The sequence below is a fragment of the Myiozetetes cayanensis genome, unplaced genomic scaffold (assembly GCF_022539395.1).
Source record: "Myiozetetes cayanensis isolate MyiCay16 unplaced genomic scaffold, myiCay2020 scf1, whole genome shotgun sequence".
In the NCBI taxonomy this organism is placed as follows: domain Eukaryota; kingdom Metazoa; phylum Chordata; class Aves; order Passeriformes; family Tyrannidae; genus Myiozetetes; species Myiozetetes cayanensis.
Genome location: NW_026086604.1, coordinates 38,533,767 through 38,551,326, shown reverse-complemented (window position 1 = coordinate 38,551,326; position 17,560 = coordinate 38,533,767). Strand labels below are relative to the sequence as shown.

The 17,560-nt window shown below is 38.6% G+C and overlaps 1 protein-coding gene across 2 annotated transcripts in view; it reads right to left on the bottom strand.

Moving 5' to 3' along the window:
* Nucleotides 1-950: 950 nt before the first annotated feature.
* ATP6V1H (ATPase H+ transporting V1 subunit H) overlaps nt 951-17,560 on the bottom strand; it is a 46,959-nt gene continuing 30,349 nt past the window's right edge. For both annotated transcript variants that reach the window (XM_050328394.1, XM_050328403.1), the window contains exons 13-14: nt 12,672-12,785; nt 951-1,320 (exon numbers count right to left, since the gene is read on the bottom strand). In XM_050328394.1, the coding sequence (XP_050184351.1) occupies nt 1,260-1,320; nt 12,672-12,785 (175 nt within the window). In that variant the 3' untranslated portion in view covers nt 951-1,259. The remainder of the gene's footprint in view (nt 1,321-12,671; nt 12,786-17,560) is intronic.

The window sequence follows — 17,560 nt, the reverse complement described above, 5'->3', positions numbered from 1 at the left end:
AGGGTTAATTCTTTTCAGGCTTCAGCATCTACCCTCATGATACTGACTGCAATATCAAAGCCTTTGCCTCCTATATGGAGAAGAAAGCAGCAGTCATTAAGCTACACAATCCAATTTTAATTAAGCAGGCCAAGAAATCACCAAACCATAATCCCCGAACTGTTCTCTCTCTCTGCTGCAACAGGGGTCAAATTTTAATTACGTATGATGAAAAAAAAATGTTCTCCCAATTTGCCTTTTCACTTGGTGATAAAGTACCCTAAGCTTCCCCAGAGACTTGCACCACACAAGACTAGCAACAAGATTATGTTTGCTCCCTTTTTTTTTTTTTCTAATTCTAAAAATGAATCACAAGAATATTAACTATGCAGTGCTGCATGTGCCTGGAGCCAGGCTTCTATCTATGCAACAAAACTATTTTCACATGCCAATCCAAGATCATCTTAGATTTATTGATGCCTACGTATTTTATACTTTCAAATTACAAAACACAGAAAATAATTATAGCTAAATTTATTTAAAAAAAACCCAAAAAACAAAAAAACAAAAAAAAACTCAACTTGATCTCTGATGTACAGCCTTAAAAGTGGTCTTAAACTGCTGGACTAATAGTCTTGAATGTACCAGTTTTCACTGACGGAAGAGTGTTCATTTTCATTTCCTCTTCTCATTTCCAGATTTTTTAAATGTAGTCTCTAACAAGAGAAGTACCCCACATTCAAAAAAGCCCCCACCTATACATTTGTTCTTATATACAATTTTTAAACTGTTTTAAGTCTTGGTATATATTTTAGTATCCATAATCAACATTTCTCAGGCTATTGCACTTTCTATGGAACACCATTTCAAAGCTTTATTAATTTGTCTGGAGACATATAAGGACCACTTGCTTTCCTTGGAAAGTCACAACACTGACAACCCACAAAAATAAGAGAGCAAATTTTCTAGGCTAGTTGTAATATCCATTATGGAAGGGACTTCCTTTATTAATATTTTTTATTATGAGAATAAATACATAAAACAAATGCAATATATTAGCCACATTTCTTCATATACATTCAGAATAGAACAAGAAGCTAATAGGCATAAGCATCAGAACAAACAAATTTTTACTAAGCCAACAACATCAGAGGAAAGTTGGAATGTTTATGCACCAGTAGCAGATAGGGAACATGTGATTTCAGTATTTCCTTTATATTAATTTTAAAGACAAACATACTGTAGTTGTAAGTATGAACTGCATGAACTGACAGAAACGTTTAGCTCCGTGCAGTGGCCGTCTGAGGTTGTTCTGACTGCAGCTGTTTTCCAAGGTATTCCCTGAAACACAACAAAAAATTAGATTGAGAAATGTCCTTGAGATTATGGAGTGGGATAGTGGTGGGAAGTATGAAGTAGATAAAGAAGAAAAAGCTTTAAATTCAGAATTATTCCTTCAAATGATGTCTACTGTCAATAGTCAACTGAAGTGACAATGAGAGTACCAAAGCTTTAGGTATCCATCAACTATCCCTATGAAAATTAAGAACAAATCAAACATCACCAAAGCTGTCTAGAAAAGGTCAAAGCCCAATGGTAACATTCAGACACCCTGAAAACTGACATAGAACACCCACATGAAGCCCACTGATTTTGCTTGTTGCATATACATTTCAGAGGCTGCGGCAAAACATTTAAACGTATTTCTTCCCATAATCCAGGTGGATGAGCACAAGTAACACCAATGACATCCTGGCAATATAACCCATAGAGTAACAAAACAGACACTGACTGCAGATTCCAGCTGAAAAAAAAAAGACGACAGAAGCAATCCAGTCCCACTGTATACCAACACTTCTTTAAAGTGTTTTCTTCACCTGCATTTTGAAGTGCACCAAGTCACTTACTTTCTAACTCTCCTCTCAACACAGGAAAAAACACTCCTTAAATTATTAACATGTGCCTTGAGCAACAATATCTAAAGTCTATGGAAAAATAACTGCACAATTCTTCTGGATGTTTCAGAGATCAACACAGAACCACAAAAAAGCTGAAAGAGGTCTTTAATAATAATACCTAGGTTGCTGCCTGTTACAGCAAACACAATATTTGTGCCACTGTATCAGCTGAAAGAGAGGTTTCAGGACTCGTGAAATGTAGGCGTTCTTTTTCCATTGCGGATCGTACACTTAGTACCACATTTTTTCTCACTACACAGATATTTCAACCTACACAGGTTAAACAATAGAAGCAGCTCAGAGGAATGATGTTCAGAATGAAGTCTTAAAAAAAAAAATCCCTAACTTGAGTATGTGCGTTCGTTTTATTTAAAAAAATAAATAAATAAAAAGATCAGTTCTTTTTGCACATTTAAAAAACTAGTTTTCAGCTTAGTGTCCTGTGGAACTGTTATTCCCTGGGCATTACAACTCCTACCGCACAATGAAGTTTAGCACCTCAACTGCACCACCCAACAGCACTTTTCTCAGTTTTAGCATTAAGCATTCAGAAAACCAAAATTCCTGTAAGATACAATGTTACCTTCAAACATCACTGGCAAAGAACACATAGTTTGCAGGCTGAACCATATGCTACAATTTAGCACCTTCCATCCCAGCTTCATCCGGTGTTGCTGTAGAATGCTTGGGTTGGCTACATTTAATAGATGTGACTCTCAATCATTAACAGGCAGGTTATCACCCTCAAAGTAGATGCTACTGAGGGCAAAGAAGGAAATGAGCTGCTCTCTCTTGTGGCTGTACAGGACTTGAAAGTGTACAAACAAAACAAACAAAATCTGAAAGTCATCCAAAAACACAGCCAGCAACTATGGAAGGTCTTCCAAACTCACCAGACCTTGTCCTGCTCCTTTGAAGTTTTTTTTTTTTTTCATTTGTTTCATGCCTATATGCATGTACTGACTCTAGTGTTTCTTCTCTGACATCGAGCCTTGAAAGCCTTGACACTGGCTTCATACACAGCTCTACTCACTGTATTACAAGCCCACAACGTTACTTATTCTTAAAGCACAGATGAACCATATTGAATGTGAAATTTCTACACCATTACTTTGAAGTAGGAAAATCAATCAAGCTAACAATCCATAACACTACAATTATTGCATATCTTACAGTGTTTCAGATGCATGATGAAGGCTCCCACCATAGCCCAGTATACTGAGCAAAAATCTCCAAGAAGGCAGAGCAGTAGCACATTTTGTATGTACTTAGTGCCCCCACAGACATATTCAACTTCTAACGACATACAGTAAGTAGAACACAGGCAAGGAAAAGCTCTCATCCCATCTTCCCATACAGAATGAGCACCTGCAGCTACTCCTCTACATTGCCATGCTGCAAGCCCAGGTGAAAACCCCAGTGTTCCTACCCCATCACCTCTAGCCACCACTAAGGGGCACTGAAACGCAAGAACCTTGCATCACCAGCTGTTACAAGCACCAGCTAATCTTCTGTTTGGTTATCACTTCCATCTGAGTGTCACTGGTTAGCCCAGGACAAGTTCTTGCATAGTCTCTGTTAGATGAACATAGAATCACAGAATGGTTTGGGTTGGAAGGGACCTTCAAGATCAACTAGTTCCAACGCCCCTGCCATAGGCAGGGACACCTTCCACTACACCAGGTTGCTCAAAGCCCCAGTCAACCTGGCCTTGAACACTGCCAGGGATGGGACATACATAACTTCTCCAGACAGCCTCTTCCAGTGTCTCACCACCATCACAGTAAAGAATTTCTTCCTGATCTAAATCAACCCTCTTTTACTTTAAAGCCACCACCCCTTGGCCTGTCACTAAACAGCCTTTGGAAAAGTCCCTTCAGCTTTCCTGTAGCCTCCTTTCAGGATTGACAAGGTGCTCTAATGTCTTCCCAGAGACTTCTCTCTCCAGGCTGAAGAATCCCAACTCTGAGCTTTTTCTCATAGGTGTTCACACCTCATAGGAGAGGTGTTCCATCCCTCTAAATCATCTCCACCCTCCTCTTGACCTGCTCCAACAGCAGTTCCCACCCCCAGGCTATTACAAATCAAGGTTCTAATACTTCTTATTTATCCTGCACTGTTCCTTAGTTAAATCTTCAGAGAAAACCTGGGATTTTAAAAGTGCTGTTTACCTCACAAAATTAATGTTACCTTTAAGAATGCAAGCATTCAACACTTTGCACTGTAGGTGTATGTATGCTGAAAGGATAGATCTTGTCTCCAAGATAAAAAATAATTTCAAAAACTATTCCTAGCATCTAGGACATTTGTGATGCATGTTACAATGGAAACTAATGAGGTGTATTAGACTTAGGGGTTTTTTAATGAATTGGACCACTTCAACCTATTTTAAGCCATTTTCCTCACACTGGAACAGAAAGTCCTCTATAAAAAATGTCAGTTTTAGCCACCTTCTGACTTCCTTCAACATAAAACCATCCTTATTATAAAGCTAGTGCAAACAAGTTTGCATTTAAAGATAATATTCAAACATGAAACAAATTACTCAGTATAAATTTACAGGAACACAAAATATTACCTCTGCACTGCAGAAAAGTTTCAAACATGCAACTGGAGTACACCACTTCTGAGAAGCTTACATTTCTCAATTAAAGCTCAGATCAATGAAACTTGGAACACCACACTTTTTCACTTCCCTGGTTATTCAGAAGTCTGATGGTGAGACATAAGTAATTTCCATTTGCAAATTAATCTTTCCATCCTCATTAGAATAACTGAGTGAGATTCCTTCCACACTAGCAATTTCCCCTTTTTCAGGCCCCTCTTTAAAAACACATTTTCTGTTGTTTCCAAAGTGCTTCTTCCAAAAAGAAAAGGAAGCTTGGAGGTAAATACATGAATTTGTTGTATCTCAAATTCTTATTCCAATTTATTGCTTCATTTTAATTTAATTGGTTTTGTTTCACACGAGAGACACTGACACCTCCAAGCTAAGATATATTTAAGTGTTGTGGTAATTGCAACAACTGCTTAAAGGTGATTTAGGAAAAGGCACGTGGAACTGATTCAACATGTAAGCCACCAAACTCAGTGAGTATGGAACAAGGAGATAATTGCAAACTGGCACAAGACACTACCTGAAAATGTTATACTAATATATACTGTATACTAAAGGACTGTTGTCAACAACAATCAGTGATAGAAGGGAAAGTTTTAAGACACATACAACAGATCTCTAGAGGCTGTGCTAAAAGGAACCAGCCTCGAAGTTTAAGGAGTGCTGATTTTAGTGTTATACTCGAAATTCCAGAGCAGTCAGACTTACCTGTCCATGAAAGAACATCAAAAATTTTAGGGAAGAGAAGAAAAGTAGATGAAGCACAGAAGAAACAAAGGCTAAAATTTTCATATTTTCTTTTTTATAACATTTATTTTAAATTTTGCTTCCTGTTTTATTAAAGAACCAAGTTATTCAAAAAATATTTGATAGTCTTGAACATCTGCAATTTCTAGCTTGGTTTAATAGACTGAGGTTCTCAACAGACAGGATGCCTTCCTTCGACAAAGGACAAAATAAAAGTATTGATTTTATTTTTCTCTATCTAAATACAAATCTGGAGTTTTTGAGAGTGAAATTAAAAAGCTAGTTCTAAAGAAACACTTTCCCTTCTGAAAGGGTACAGAAGTGTAATAAACCTATAGTAGAAAGTCTGCCACTTGACACAACACATTCAAAAAACATTGCCAAAATATACTGTTTACAGAAAAATCAAAAATATATGACAAACACTTAAACAAGTTCACAGGACAGGCAGTAGATGGAATAGTTTGAACAGATTGAACAGTTTTGCCATTTTTATGTTGCATTTCTGCTAGGGGTCTAATAACATGGAGAGAGGTTATTAGACCTGTAGAGAGAGATGGGCCAGTTTTAGTAATTTATTGTGGCTTTACAAGTAGGTATTTGAATTACACAACTGATGTATTCCAAATTCTAAGCAGGTTAAACTATCCCTTGAAAGCATTGCTCTTGTAAGTGTAACACTGCTGCGGAAACAACTCCACAGACTGGCACTCCCTGGAACCTCTGAGCAGCAGACACAAAGTGGCAACACCAGGACAAGGTTGCAACCATCTGTCAAATCTCTACCTAATCCAGTGAGAGACAAAGCTGGAACAGCCACCCTTTAACCCATTCCAGCTGTGTGCTCCTGCCTTTCTCACGGGGCATTTAAGGCACTCTGGTGAGACAGTGCTTTCTGTTCATTTAACTCAAGTGAACTGCTCTTTATTACCAAGCCCCCTGAACCTGATTCAAGGTTCACCCCCTGTAGTGTCACACTAGTACTAGTGGTGGCTGGGAGAAAGGCAGGTGGAGATGGAGAGGAGCCACCACAGGTCCATTTGCCTTGCCACAGAGCCCAGGTGCATTTGCCTTGCCACAGAGCCATGGTCACAGAAGATAGGAAAGACAATAAAGAAGCCAGGGCTCAAATCACACCTGGAGTGAAGTTAATGTTTGGCTCCTGAAACGTAATGTTAACATATCATACTGCTGGATCCAAAGTTGTATCACTGTATATTTTTATGTATCATTTTATGCTCCTCATTATCATGTGCTTCACAGAAGTAAACAGAAATTGTACAGCTACGAAAGCAGTACACTAAAAAACAAAGAGAATTCTTCCTAGAGAGCTGGGCTGGGAAGACTGACAAAGCTGAAATGCTATCCCAGGAAAACTGCAGCCCTCTTCTGTCACTTGTTTGCTGAACACAATTTTCTTCTTTGACTCAGTGGATTAATGCAATATGAAATATTTCAATTTTTAAAATGCGTTAGAGATTATAAAATATTTGTCTATTATACCAATGCAGACCATAAGTAATGTTGAAGGTAAGCCATCACAAACCAATACCAAGAACAAAGAAGAAACAAACATATGCAACAGAATCAAAGCTACTTTGACCAAACAGTTTGGGACTACACCACATCAAACTGAAGGTTTTATAAATGATCTTATTTCAGTGGAACCATGGTGATTTTTACCACATATCTCCTTGACCTACATATATGGTAGAGAGAGGAGATACTGCAAAATTCTCTGTAGTTCTCAATATATAGTTTAACAGATTCCACTTCATAAAAACAAGTAGAACAAAGTCCAACTGTTAAGATGAACAGCACTTAGGACATTGTTTCACTTTAATTACACATAATAGACATTCAACATTCTGATGTGCACATTTAAACTAAACAGGCTGAATGGTTGTGAAGAAGGATTATAAATGCTACATGAAAGGTGGGTTTTTTCCAAATGGAGCCTGTCTTCAGCTGAATGTAATAATATTGATAGAAAATCTACAGATAATCTCCTGATTACTGAAAACTTTACTCATAGGATGGTTTAAAGCCCTCCTTATGACATGAAATGCAAAATTAATGCATTCAAACTGAGACACAGCAAGAACCTCCTTTTCACTAAGCAGCTTCCCTTCAGAGAGGTTTTGTCCCTTTTCTGAAGAAGTTATTACAGACTTCCAGTTCACAACCTCACATCTTCACATATGAAGAAACAGCAGATCAGGAGGTCTTATAACATGGCACTACTTAAGCATTTGATCAGATTTTGAAAGAAAATAAACTACAAAATTCAATTCAACGTATGCCTTTCTATTAGGGAGACAAAGTATAAGCCATTTTTCACTTATAAGACACACTGCGAGCTCACATACAAAGCCCTTTTGTGAATTGAAAAAGATCACCTGACTTTGCATGCAACATGGCTTGAAAGTGGTTTCATATTTAATCAAAAGGTTTAGTTGCCACAAAGAATTTTGTTGCTTTCAACACATGTTGAATGTTTGCCCAGCATATGTCAGAATGACTGACATAAATAATGCTTAACCAATTTTTCCTATCAGAAAATCAAATCTTTAAAGTAATACTAATCAGAAGTAAACTATCAAAAAGTTACTTCTTTGGTGACACATTTTTCAGTGTAACACTTGAAAATGAGCAATTTCTTTGAAAAAAGAAAATGCAAACTGAGGATCTTTGATATTTGCAAAATATTTGCTCCATGTTATCACAAGCTCAAGAAATACTAAACTGTGTTTTTGCAACGCGTAGAGATCTTATGGCAGTAAACATGATCACAGTGTGAAAACCGGAGAGGATATGCACAATAAAAACAACACCTCCACTTCCCAAACCATACTTGATCATGCTCAAGTGATACATCCCAACTCCCACTGTTTAGCGTCCACCAACACACTCATACTCTCCATGCAGGTAATCAATGCATTGGAGAGCACTTTATTCTAAAAGTCTGCCTGTTGAAAGGAAGTTTATAGCTCAGGAACCTGAGAGATGAGGCATCACACCTGAGCCCAGAGGTAAGAGATGGATCCCTGCCTGACAACAGCTCACTACTACAGCATAAGCAGAAAGATGGGGTAGTCCAGTCCAGTAGTTTACTCAATGGGAGCAACTGCCAGTTCTCGCCACTACCCTGAACCAGCCAGAGGAAAAATAGACAAGTTTGCAATCAGATTCACTATGGTTTCAGTAGCACTTGTATGAATACTGAAGAACGTTTGAGCTACAGAGGTTAAGCCACCGCATTTTACTTTACATTTGCATGAACAAAGATCACACGTGATCTACCTCTGCATTGTCAGCTAGACTGGATACTGCAACCATTCTCTTCTATTTATGACCTCTGATCCCCAGTTCCCATCAGCACTGCTGCTAACAGAGCAAGAAAAAAGTAATATGCTGCTCTAACTACACGAGACATGAGCAAACTTTCCTGGGCCTAACCTGCCTAGAAGATTAGCAGGTTGTGGAAACTAATGCACTGTGTTTTAGGTGACCAGTAAGGTCACAAATAAAATATACATTAAATGTAGGGTATCTAGATTTCACCTAGATCTTATTTTAGTGAAATAACAGAAGTTTGGAATTAACTCCTGTAAAATGAAGCCAAGAGATTCTAGGTTCACAAATCTGAAAGACGAAAGATTATTCCCACTGCTTAACTTCAGGCACTGAAGCTGCTCTGCACTGCTCTGAAAACCTGCTTCTCTCTGTTGTTCATAGAAGGAATTTGAAGGTGCTTTAAGTCACAACAACCCATCCCTATAATTCAGTAAAATGCTGTGCCATGAAGCACATGAAAGGTTCCTGCTTCATCTGTAGTGATTAATACACTGTTTCTTTAAAGTGATACATGTAAGTGCTGTTAGAATTTAATGATTTGATTCCTTTAAACTTTGCATCATTAAGAACATCGCTCCAAGCAGGACTACCTTCCCAAAACAAGTTCCTAATACTAAAAACGACAAGTTGGGTATTGCCTCTGAACACCAGCAAAGACAAGGGATAAGGAGACGATGTTTCTCTTGCATAGTTAACGGCCAGATTGAACAGGACACACAAAAAACTTTGCACTATTGTTGCCAGGCCAAACTCTCCCACTTGCCAATAACAGGTTTTTACCATCAGCACAGGGTGCCATGATTAATACAGTTCAAATCAGAGTGGAACTCAGGATTAATTATCATGTATAGGCATTAAGTGATACCAAAAAGATAATTTTGCTCCCTGCTGCATCAAGTGCATGATGATTTAACGTGCAAATGTAACTGGAATATTTCACCTGAACTTATCTCATCTGATAAGCTGACAGCAGTTACTGCTTTTGCCAAAACAGCTTCCCCATTTAACAGAATGCCTGACAGTCTGATTTCTCCCCATTTATCCCTGACTTAAAAGCCCCTAAGGGAAAGACAGTTGAGCAGCCTGTAATGAACTAGTCAAATTACTTAAGAGCTCACTGTCTCTAAGTTGAGTTATTAGCGGTCTAATGATACAGCTACATCTTAAGCAGAATGCTACTTCAGCTGCCCCATGACACTCGCCCAGTTCAGGTACCAGAAGTCTTCCTTACTCTGCTTCTTCAGGCACAGCACTTGCACCAAGCCTCACCCTAGCAGAGCAAACCCATATTTTCACATCCTTATCTCAGTCAGCCTCCAGATCTAGGAAATGCCTGACTACCTCTGTCACACGTGTCACAGACATTAATACAGAGTTGTTCGAAGCCAATTAAACTCAAGGAAACAAGACAACTGCTTTGAGTGAAATAACTGGAGTTACAGAATATCTGGAAGCAAGAGGAAAAATGTTTATTGTTTCTCCAGCTCTGAAGAGCAAGGTAAGTAAAACCTTGAAACTGCTGAATAATCCAACTTATGATGAAGCAAAGGTAATTAAGTAGGCACTTAAACTACACTGAGCTGCATTCAGGGGACTTAGCTTCTCTGGGGAGAAGGGACAGCAATGAAACAGAGGAGCTTCTGACACTCATCAAAAGCCAGATCTATACAAAGACAGATCCAGCTTCCCATGTACGAACAGTGTGTCATTTCCTTAGCTGAACCTATCTGATGTTCATGGCAGGGGGAGCACTACTCTGGCCAATATGAGCCAAGGACAATGTGTCTCAGAAGCTTGTTCCAATAAAAATTGAACAGGAAAATACTCCCTACAGAAATGACCATACGGATCTGAAAATGGCACCAACTTATACAGATCCTTTTACTGACACCTCTGAAGATCTGAAACTAGATATATTTGCCATCTCCCTCTCAGTCTCAAGTCTCAAGGTTCAAAAACTGCAAAAACCAGGCACAGAAATGCTCATGCCATTAAAAAAACAAGACAAATCTAGAAGATCAGATATTACGTTTTTACAAGTCGTATTCTCAAGTTGAAAGTGAGAAAGAACCAGGTTAGGCATTCAGGAAAAGTTTTACTACCAGTGAGGTTTGTGCTGGAGAAAGACCAGAGTTTCATATATTTATTACCAGATTTCCAAGACATCAGAACGCACCTGCCCCTACTGCAGAAAGCAAATTCAGTAACTTAACCTCCCATGCCATAATCTCTATTTAGTTACAACTGGTTTATAATACTGAGAATGTTTCAAATATATGAGAATAGCATAGTGAGAAATGTATCCAACTGAGAAGCAGAGTGGAGTGTAATATACAATAATGACCAAAAATTAGGTTGCACATAACCATGCATTTAGTCTCCATGTCCACACACTCAGAAATTCCACATTGTTTACCAACGTACTTCTTACACGTGGAGAATATTAACTCTGGATTTTCCACATTTGGATATTTAAACGTGTTTCCCTGTTATAGAAGGCTCTAACAGTATGTGAGAGGGAGAGAGAAGGACAAAATGAATACGACACATGCGAGAATTAAAACCCATATTCTTCAGAAGGAGAGGGAGAAAACCAGCTTGGTTTTACCTCAGATACACTGCAGGGAGAGATGACAGGAGCTTTTTGTCAGCCTTGCCAGCCTGTCAGAGCAAGTAGGCGACTTAAACTGTCAGAAGGCACTCAACAGACCTTGTTCCCCCTACCACTTGCACACACTAGCATCATCACTGCTCAGCCTTTTAAAAAGATCACATTGTCTCAGAAGTGAGAAAACTGAAAGAAGTTACAGATACTTCCAAGCACTAAGCTTTTCAGAGATAAAAGGTTGTTAAAGTTCAAAATTAAATTAGTTGTTTGTATCCCAACATCTATGTTTCAATGTACCCAGATATACTGTTGCATTTCATCTTCCTTTCAGGAAATGCCAAATTGAAAATATGAGCTCTGGTGTAATCATAATTAATAATCAGATTAAGAACTCCTAATTAGTATTTTTAACTCTCCATGCTTTATGCTTAGCATACCTAATTAGTTTGGCAAGTTATACAAAGTTGTTCCATGAAGTTTTTCTTAACTTCACCCCTTCAGTGCTTCCCTATAAAGATCCTGTGCTTTGTTGGAAAGGCAGCATCACCCACCAGTGAGTTCCGTGGCAGAACATGCCAAGATTTAGGGGTTATTAGAGAACTAGTTAACAAACAATGAAAGAAAAACCTCACTTCAAACACCGTTCTCAGTGATTGATGAAAGAGGTACCAACATGAGATTTTCAACTTCATCTAACCAACCAGCCTGTAAATGTCTGCTACTCCAGGAGTACAAGAAAGTTGTATTTGCAACCCTTCAAATGGTAACAGAAAAATAACAGTGTAGAATGGGAGAAAGGACTAGAGCAAAGAACAACAAGGCGAAGGAATGGTAAGGTATGCACTTGGTAAAGCAACTGCCAATTAAGTACTTGAACAAGTGCAAGCCTAACTTACAGCTTGTATTGAATATTAAGCAGTTCAAATAAAACCATTATAGAATATTCTGAGTTGGAAGGGAACCACAAGGATCAGAGTCCAGCTCCTGGCCCTGCACAGGACTGGCCTAAGAATTGTACCATGTGCCTGAGAGCATTGCCAAGAAGTTCTTGAACTCTGTCAGGCTTGGTGCTGTGACCACTTCCCTGGGGAGCCTGCTCCAGTGCCCAACCACCCTCTGGGTGAAAAAATGTTTCCTAATATCCAACCTTAGTTAAAATACATTGCTCAACTGAATTACTCATTTGAGATTCAACCATGTAAGATGAAGCTACGCAATTCAACTGCTTCCAAAAGCAGAAAAGCTAAGTTCTTACAATCCAGATCATATTGCCCTACTGTTTAAAAATTGCTGTCTTTCCACATAAAAATGCTATTCCCTCCTTAAAGAAATCTTCTGTCTTGAATCCTCTCTCCACACCCAAGATTTCTCACTGTTAGTCACATGTTAAATGATCTTCACTTACCAATTGTGAACCATCAGCTTCTGCACAGCCAGTAGTGCATTATAACGAACTTGTTGGTCTTCGTGATGCATGTGGTTCATTACCAGCTGCTTACCACCAAGTTGTTCAATCACTCTGAAAGAGAAGAGGGGAGCAGTTTTTTTGACATTACTTTGAATTCTGAGTAATTATCCTATCCAACCACTTCACGCCCAAGGCATTAAGAGGTTAAGTTTAAGTTACATGTAATATTTATTTTATTAAAAATATTTATTTCCTAACATGGACATCTTATTTGACATGTTACAGATGCAGATTATCTCCTACTACTGTGGGGTTTTTTTAATTTTTTTTAAAGTATTCACAACAACAGAAAGTGTTTTTACTGGTCTCCTGTTTGCTTCCCACTACCTACTTCCATAAACTTTGAAATAAATAACCAAGGAAAGAACCCTTTTCAGAGAGGGTTATTTACTTTATCCAGCTCAATATCAGCTTGAAAGGGTTGGCAGGGTACAGCATTATCAATTATTAGGTAGGAGGTAGTGCTTCCCTCTCCTCCACAAATGGATGATAACCAGGTCACTCCATTTTTTGTAAGAACAAAACCCCAACCTAGTCCAGCACAGAAAAATCGTTGTAATCACACCAACACCTATTAAATCACCCACCTTGTACATATAGTACTTTTTGATACTCGAACTGTACTTGAGCCACAGCTACTCCTGCACAAGAGGCAGAACTGGCTGCTAGGGTACCATTTCCAGAAAAATTATGTTTCAGCTTCATCTTTCACTATGAACTTTACCACCATAGTCAGCCATACCTTTTTCACAGCTATACCAAATCCCCCATGAAATATCCATGAAACCTTGTGTCTCATTCATGAACATATCGTTTCTTAATAATAAAGAAAAAATAGAAGGCAACACACTTAAAACCTAAAAAGTATCACCATCCAGATGACTCTACGTGTAGCACTAAAGTTCGGAGAGAATTTGCAAGGAATATTTAAGCTGATTACCCACTGACTTCCATATGGTTTTCTACGTGACTTTTCTCACACATCACTTAGTATTTAAACATACTATCCTGTGAAGAGGCTATCTCTTGCATTAGTCTTATCCTGATGCTGTCCTGCCATTTTAAGCTTGCATGAGCTACTGGAGTTTAGCACTGCTCTTTCCATGGCCAAACGAATGTATTGCTGCTGCACAGCACTGTAGTTTTGTAAACTGCAGAATGGGTATGAAGACATAGCATGGAGATGAAAAAGAGAATATCCGATTTCATTTTATAACTCAGTCAAATCCATCCTTAAGATCATAGGGAATATTATTTCCCAACAATATTAAAACATTTAAGCATGTTTCATAAAGCAGGAATACATTCAGAAAAGTGCAGTTGTTTTAAGCTGGAGAATCCTTGCCAAGAATTCAAGGAGTTATTAGTAATGTAACATTCAAAAAACCTTTATGCCTGCCTTTAGGTTGCATCACATTTTTACTGAGTTAAATATAAAACCACCTCACACAAAGACAAGACTATGAAACACAAACAGGAATTTTTCTTTATTATAGGACTGACTTAAACCACTGGAGTTTCAGGAATTGAAAGCATTTAAAAAAGGCATTAAACTCAAAAGCTTCCTTATGCTAGAATGCAAGAACCAAAATGAAAAGTTAAAAGCCTATAATCACAAATGCTAATAGGCTCTTTCAGATGACAATACATCATTGAAATTATGGCTGACAATATGAAGAGTCGAAGAACAGCATTACCATTCTTGCATAATGCCGCTTACTAGTACAAATCTCTTCCCAGCCATCGCTTTTTGACCCAAAGGTCTAAACTGTGAGGAAGTTTCACAGCGAATCCTATTCCTTCAAGTTCCAAACGTTCCCAAAACACTACCTTTAATTCTGTTTCCCCTCCTGTCAACTTCTGCTTACTTCACAGCACTAAAGAGAGCCCAGAGGAACAGTTACCGTATGTGCATCATCTTCTGCAGGGACTGTTCCCTGTAATACCAGGGCACTAAGCCAAAACAGCAGCATTTCAAAATAGTGTCTGGATGCTGAAGATCCAGATTTTAACATGACCCATTTAAATGGAGAAAGAGGAAATGGAAGGTGAAGACAAATGAGAACAAGTTAGACTGCTATAGCAGAAAAAAAATATAAAATCCACACCACATATCTAAAAGCAGATCAAGGTGAAAAAGGGAATGCAAGTTGTTTCTGAATTGTGAGCTAAGGAAGGGAATGGTTCTAGTTGTCCATCTGTTGTACATGTAAAACACACAGCCCATGTTCATGGCATTCAAGAGACTGAAAGCGCTGACAGGACATAGCAATAACCTTTAGGTCACATAGAAGCTGTGCTGAAGGCCTGCATTTATTTTCAGTGACAGGAAACACCAGTGCCATACTTTATTTCTGCTGTTACATTGTCAGCAAATGCATCTTGGTGAGCCTCATTAGAAGCCCATAGTGCTATTGTCTTGACAACTTGGTCCAAAATGTGTAAAGTTAAAGGCAACTTAAGGTTATTTAAGCTGACAGCACTGGAGAACAACTGAGCAAAGACGTAGTGTTTAGTTTAACAAATATTTTCTTCTGCCAGACAAAGGGAAAGGTTAGCCAGAACTGTAACTCAAGGTCTCTGCTGTGTGCAGTAGGTAAAGTCAAGAAGTTTTAGGTTCCAATTCTTATCTGCAACCTTCAAAGGTTAAAGGATGATCCAGTTAAGAATTGATGATAAACACTTAAAGGAAACAAAAGTATAAGACATCTGAATTCTTCTACTCCTCTAAACCAAGGAACAGTATCCACTCTCAAAGTGAGTCATGCAATGGGAGTGTGAAATACCATCCAAGCGTGGGAACAGTAAATGACTATATATCGAAAAACATCATGGTAAGAAATGGACTATTATGCTGGAACTGACACATGATCCTTAAGTATTTTAAGCTTTTAGTTAGTTCCAAAATTGCTGAAGTCATACTTGGTAAGAATATGCCAGATTACAAACAAAATTATTTAAAAGAAAGAGATTGAGGCATTTTAGTTTGTTCATTGGAACAGAAAGCCAAATAAGGACGTCTGTAAGTAGAAAGCAGCTGAAGTATTAGAATTTGAGAGTGAATGTGGGTTAGAGTAGTATCTAGGACTTATTTGCTGATGCTGAGCTTATTTGCTGAGTTTATTTGATCTCCTTTGAAGGTCAATGCATTTCTGAATAGGTTTAACAGGCTGGGAGCCAAGCAGAGCTGTGGTTCCAACAGCAATACAGACAGAGAGATACAGGTCCTGTTTATCCACTCTTCTGACTTCATAGCTTTGGTCCAGCAACTGCATGGCCATTCTAGCCAAAGCATTATAGCACATTCAGGTAGATGCATGCAAGCTGTTTTAAAGATTACGGAAAATGCATGACAAAATGGTTTCAAAGGGTCGCTCAAAGCAAGAGCAGCCAGTATTAGTCAGTCCTTCGGCTTTGTCACTTGCAGGCAGTACTGTGAGTTTCCACCTTATTAGAGGATATCTTGTCTCTCCTCCAAATACCAGTTGTCATCAATCTCTATTGGAAAGCACAGGAGCTAATTAGCAAATACACAGCACTGCTCAGTATAAGTGGTGCACAACAAACACCTCTGACCTTTCTTAGTGGCCTAGAAAACATTTAATTTCTTCCAATAATCTAAAAATATCTTCTGTTGAAGTTGCTTGCAAGACTGCAAGAGCTGTGAGTCTATTTCTTGAGTGAACAAATCTTTCTAGCATACATATGGCATGAAGTTTTAGTGTGTTGTCTGTGATTCTACTACTGTCAAGACAGCAGTCTGCACCAGAAGCGTTCATGAAATTCCCAGCAAGGCTAGAAGGCCCTTCTCATCTTCCCTGTTGTGCTGGTTTTAGCTGAGATAGTTAATTTTCTTCTTTGTACTAAGAACAGTGCTTCATTATTGCTGAGCAGCTCTTGTACTGCATCAAGGCCTTTTCTGTTCCTCACCCCAGCCCACCAGCAAGGTAGCTGGGGGTGCACAAGGAGCTGGGAATGGGCACAGGGAGGACAGCTGACCCCAGGTGACCAATGGAATATTCCATACCACATGGAATCACACTCAGCACATAAAGCTGGGGGAATAAGAAGGAAGGTGGGGAGCATTTAAAGTGATGGTGTTTGTCCTTCCAAGTACCCATTAAGCTTGATAGATCCTAACTTTCCTCAGGATGGTTGAACACAGGCTGGTCTGCGGGAAGCAGTGAATTAAATCTTTGTTTTCCTTTACCTATTAAATTGTCTTTATCTCAACCCACAAGTTTTCTCACTTTTACTCTTCTGTTTCTCTCCCCCGCCCTGCTGTGGGAAGTGAGCAAGTGGCTTTATAGGCCTGAGTATATGAGCTGGGGTTAAACAAGACACCCATTAAATACTAGGCAGAAACCAGAAACAGACCACTTCTTTGCTACAAGAATTAAATCACATGTCCTTCTGTGTGACTGATGAGACAGATTCCTGCAAAAACCAAAGGCTCCCTTCTGCTTCAGTAGTCTCTACCTCAGAGGGGCCATTATACAGCAAACATCTTTGCTCACAGGTTTTTAAAACTAAACAAAGCAGAATTTCAATAAGAATTCAGGTTTACAATAAACATTTTCACCGAAATGCGTATTTGTGTAGTTAAAAGAAAACACGCTAAAATAGAAGAGTGACAACTGAATCTGTGCTAACATCACGGAAATTACATTAGCAATTGTTTGTAAAAAAATTTTCTCAGTAGTCTTAAGTCACAAAACAGTCTTAATCATTGTTGGAATAGTCCATCCCTACTGTAAGTACAATAATTAAAGTCACAATAGAGGGCAAAAATTATATGTTGATCAAATTCTTGGTAGGTCTTCCAA